This window comes from Lathyrus oleraceus, chromosome 7 (assembly GCF_024323335.1).
Source record: "Lathyrus oleraceus cultivar Zhongwan6 chromosome 7, CAAS_Psat_ZW6_1.0, whole genome shotgun sequence".
NCBI classification, from domain to species: Eukaryota; Viridiplantae; Streptophyta; class Magnoliopsida; order Fabales; family Fabaceae; genus Lathyrus; species Lathyrus oleraceus.
In genome coordinates this window covers 346,407,667-346,410,647 of record NC_066585.1, presented here as the reverse complement: position 1 = coordinate 346,410,647, position 2,981 = coordinate 346,407,667, and the positions used below count along the sequence as shown (strand labels likewise).

The 2,981-nt window shown below is 30.1% G+C and overlaps 1 protein-coding gene across 1 annotated transcript; it reads right to left on the bottom strand.

The window, feature by feature from the left end:
* Window positions 1-918: 918 nt before the first annotated feature.
* LOC127103762 (zinc finger BED domain-containing protein RICESLEEPER 2) lies at window positions 919-2,046 on the bottom strand. The gene is made up of 2 exons (XM_051040996.1): window positions 1,372-2,046; window positions 919-1,266 (listed from the first exon to the last, which is right to left on the bottom strand). The coding sequence occupies exons 1-2, from the start codon at window positions 2,044-2,046 to the stop codon at window positions 919-921; spliced, it is 1,023 nt and encodes a 340-aa protein (XP_050896953.1).
* Between the last annotated feature and the right edge of the window lie 935 nt (window positions 2,047-2,981).

Sequence of the window (2,981 nt, the reverse complement as noted above, 5' to 3'; positions counted from 1 at the left end):
AGCTTCGACAGTAGATGAACTTAAAGAAGCTCGAAATGAATCGATAACTCTCCCTCCGGCGCTAAAGGTTGACTCCGAAGCCACAGTAGATATTGGAATGGCAAGAACATCTGCTGCCATATAGGACAACACTCTATATTTTCCACAATTCAATTTCCACCATTCTAAGGCACAAAATGACATATGGCTGTTATCTTTAGGTTTGTAAGTTGGCTCATTCAAATACTCTTCAATTTCAGATTTTACAGCAGGAATTGCTTGTCGTTCTTCGACATAATTCATTAACAATGACCACCCTGAGGATTTTTGTGACTCCAAAATAAGCCCATTTTGATCAACACCACTTCTACTAGATCCTTCTTCACTATGCTCACTAAGTATATCAACATACTCTTTGTACATATCATCAAGCGCGATACGCATATTTTCTATATTTTTTCTAGCTTCAACTTCCGGATAAATTAAGGGAAAACACATGTTAACACCCATTATTTTGATCCTAGGATCCAAAACAGAAGCAAGCGACATAACAAGATTAGATTGGCTCCAATATTTGTCAAATTTTCCCTTCATCGCTTTTGCCATTTCTTTCATAAAATCAGATTCATCTTGGATAGCTTGATCTAAAACTAGTTTGATTTGAAATACCTCAGCAAGATATAAGTTAGCAGTTGGATATTCACTACCTGAAATAATATTTGTAACAACATTAAATACCTCTAGCAACTTGGAAACTTTTTCAACCTTTTCCCAATCATCATCATCTGGAAGAGTTGTATAGCTTGGTTCTCGATCTTGAAAACGAGGGAAGACTTCTTTGAACTGCATTGCAACTGACAACATTTGATAGGCGGAGTTCCAACGAGTAGGGCAATCAAGAATTAATTTTTTACCACCAAGCTTTAGTTGTTGAACTATTTATGAGAATGTTTGCAACCTTGCTTCAGACTGATTGATGAACTTCACACTTTCACGCACGTCTTCAACTATTTTTGCTATTTTCCTAATACCATCTTGAACAAGCAAATTTAGTATATGCGCACAACAACGCACATGAAATAACTTTCCATCTAACACTAATTTCCGGTGCCTTAAAATCAGAACTTTTAACTCTTTCAAACATCTATCGTTGTAATGTGCATTATCCACTGACACACTAAATATTTTATTTTCAATACCCCAATCTTTAAGACATTTGAAGATAGCATCAGCAATATCAACACCACGCCGAGGAGGAGGAACATGAACAAAACTAAGAATGCGTTTCTGCAAACCCCAGTAAGCATCAATGAAATGGCTAGTTAACACCATGTATTCTATCTTCTGATTTTATGACTTCCATAAATCAGTGGTCAAACAAATCTTATTTACTGTCCTTAAAGTAGACTTCAACTTTTTTCTTTCAGCTTCATAAACAGCAATATAATCATTCTTCAATGTCTTCCGACTAATTTTCTCATATGAAATATTAGAACACTTCATCAGAAAATGAAAACCTTCTTCCTTAACAATACTAAATGCATGTTCATGCATCATAATCCAATGTGCGGTGGCTTCTCGTTGTCTTTCATGGTCATATTTACCTCCTGAATTCATTAGTAGTGGTCCAGAAAGCTTCTCATCAATCTTGCTTTTTGCTGGCTGAAAGTTTAATTTTTTTTGTTGTGCTACTAGCTTCTTGTAAACATGACATGTTTGTTTTAAATGCCTCATCAAATGACTGGTTGATCCACTAGCAACAACAGAATAATTGTTTTTACAGTGTATACATTGCCATTTTTTTCCATTCTTTAATTCCACTTTTTTGAAGTGATCCCAAACTAGAGAAGTTTTCTTCCTCTTGGACTTTTGAATAACAATGTCACTGCTCTCAACATTTTCTTCATTCACAACTTCATTTGCCGGTGTTGATTCATTTGTTAGTGGTTCTTTATTAGTATTTGCATTTAAATCAATGATAGGATTCAATACATTTAAGCACTCTTCTCCATCTTTTGGTGGTGATTGTGAATCTCCCAATGATTCAAGTGAGGTAATGTATGACATATCTACAATAGAAAAATAAATAAAACCACAAGTTCCATTAAAAAAATCATTAAATTTTTTAAATATAACATAATAAAAAAATTCTCATAACAGAGTTATATATTTAGTTCAAACCAAGAAAAATAGATTCAGAAAGAACATATACAAAACAAAGAAAATAAATAAAATCCTCATAGCAGAGTTATAGTTCATTATATACAGGAAAAACATATTCAACATATTCAGAACACAGTAAAAAATGACAAAGCTACTAAAACAATCATATGATGAGAATGATAATATTTACCTCTATTGAAAAAAATTGTTGAATCTGGAAGAAAGAGTTAAAGTTTTTTTTCTTCAGAATAGAGAACAAACACTGAAAATACGTAATATGAAGGATGAAGCAAGTTCTCTAAAACCTAAAATCTAAAAAGGAATACTAAAGGTTTTGCTTTTGGAAAATGCAATACTAATAAATGGGCATATTTAAAATCTTAAAAATAGTTAATAATAATAATAAAGTCAAAAATAACATAAAAGGATACAAATTAAATCATATAAATGGTACAATATTTAAAAAACGTTATTTTTAAAGTGGTAGTTTAAAAAACAAATTTAGAAGTAGTTTAAAATGACACTTTAAAATTAAAAGTCACGGTGCATTATGTTTTTTTTTTAGTTAAAAGTATTTTAATTTGTATAAAAAAATGTCACAAGTATTTTTTTAAATATTTAATTTGATAAATTAAAAGGTTAAAATCTATACATTATTTTTTTAAATGATACTATTGAGATATATGATTTAAAAAATATATATATATATATATATATATATATATATATATATATATATATATATATATATATATATATATATATATATATATATATATATATATATATATATATATATAACCGAGTCGACTCATGAACCTAACGAGTCGAACTATACA

Coding starts and splice junctions, on each gene's coding strand:
- LOC127103762 (XM_051040996.1), bottom strand. CDS start 2,046: ATGTCATACATTACCTCACTTGAATCATTGGGAGATTCACAATCACCA. Junction 1,267..1,371: donor TGAAGTCTACTTTAAGGACA/GTAAATAAGATT, acceptor TGGGGTTTGCAG/AAACGCATTCTTAGTTTTGT.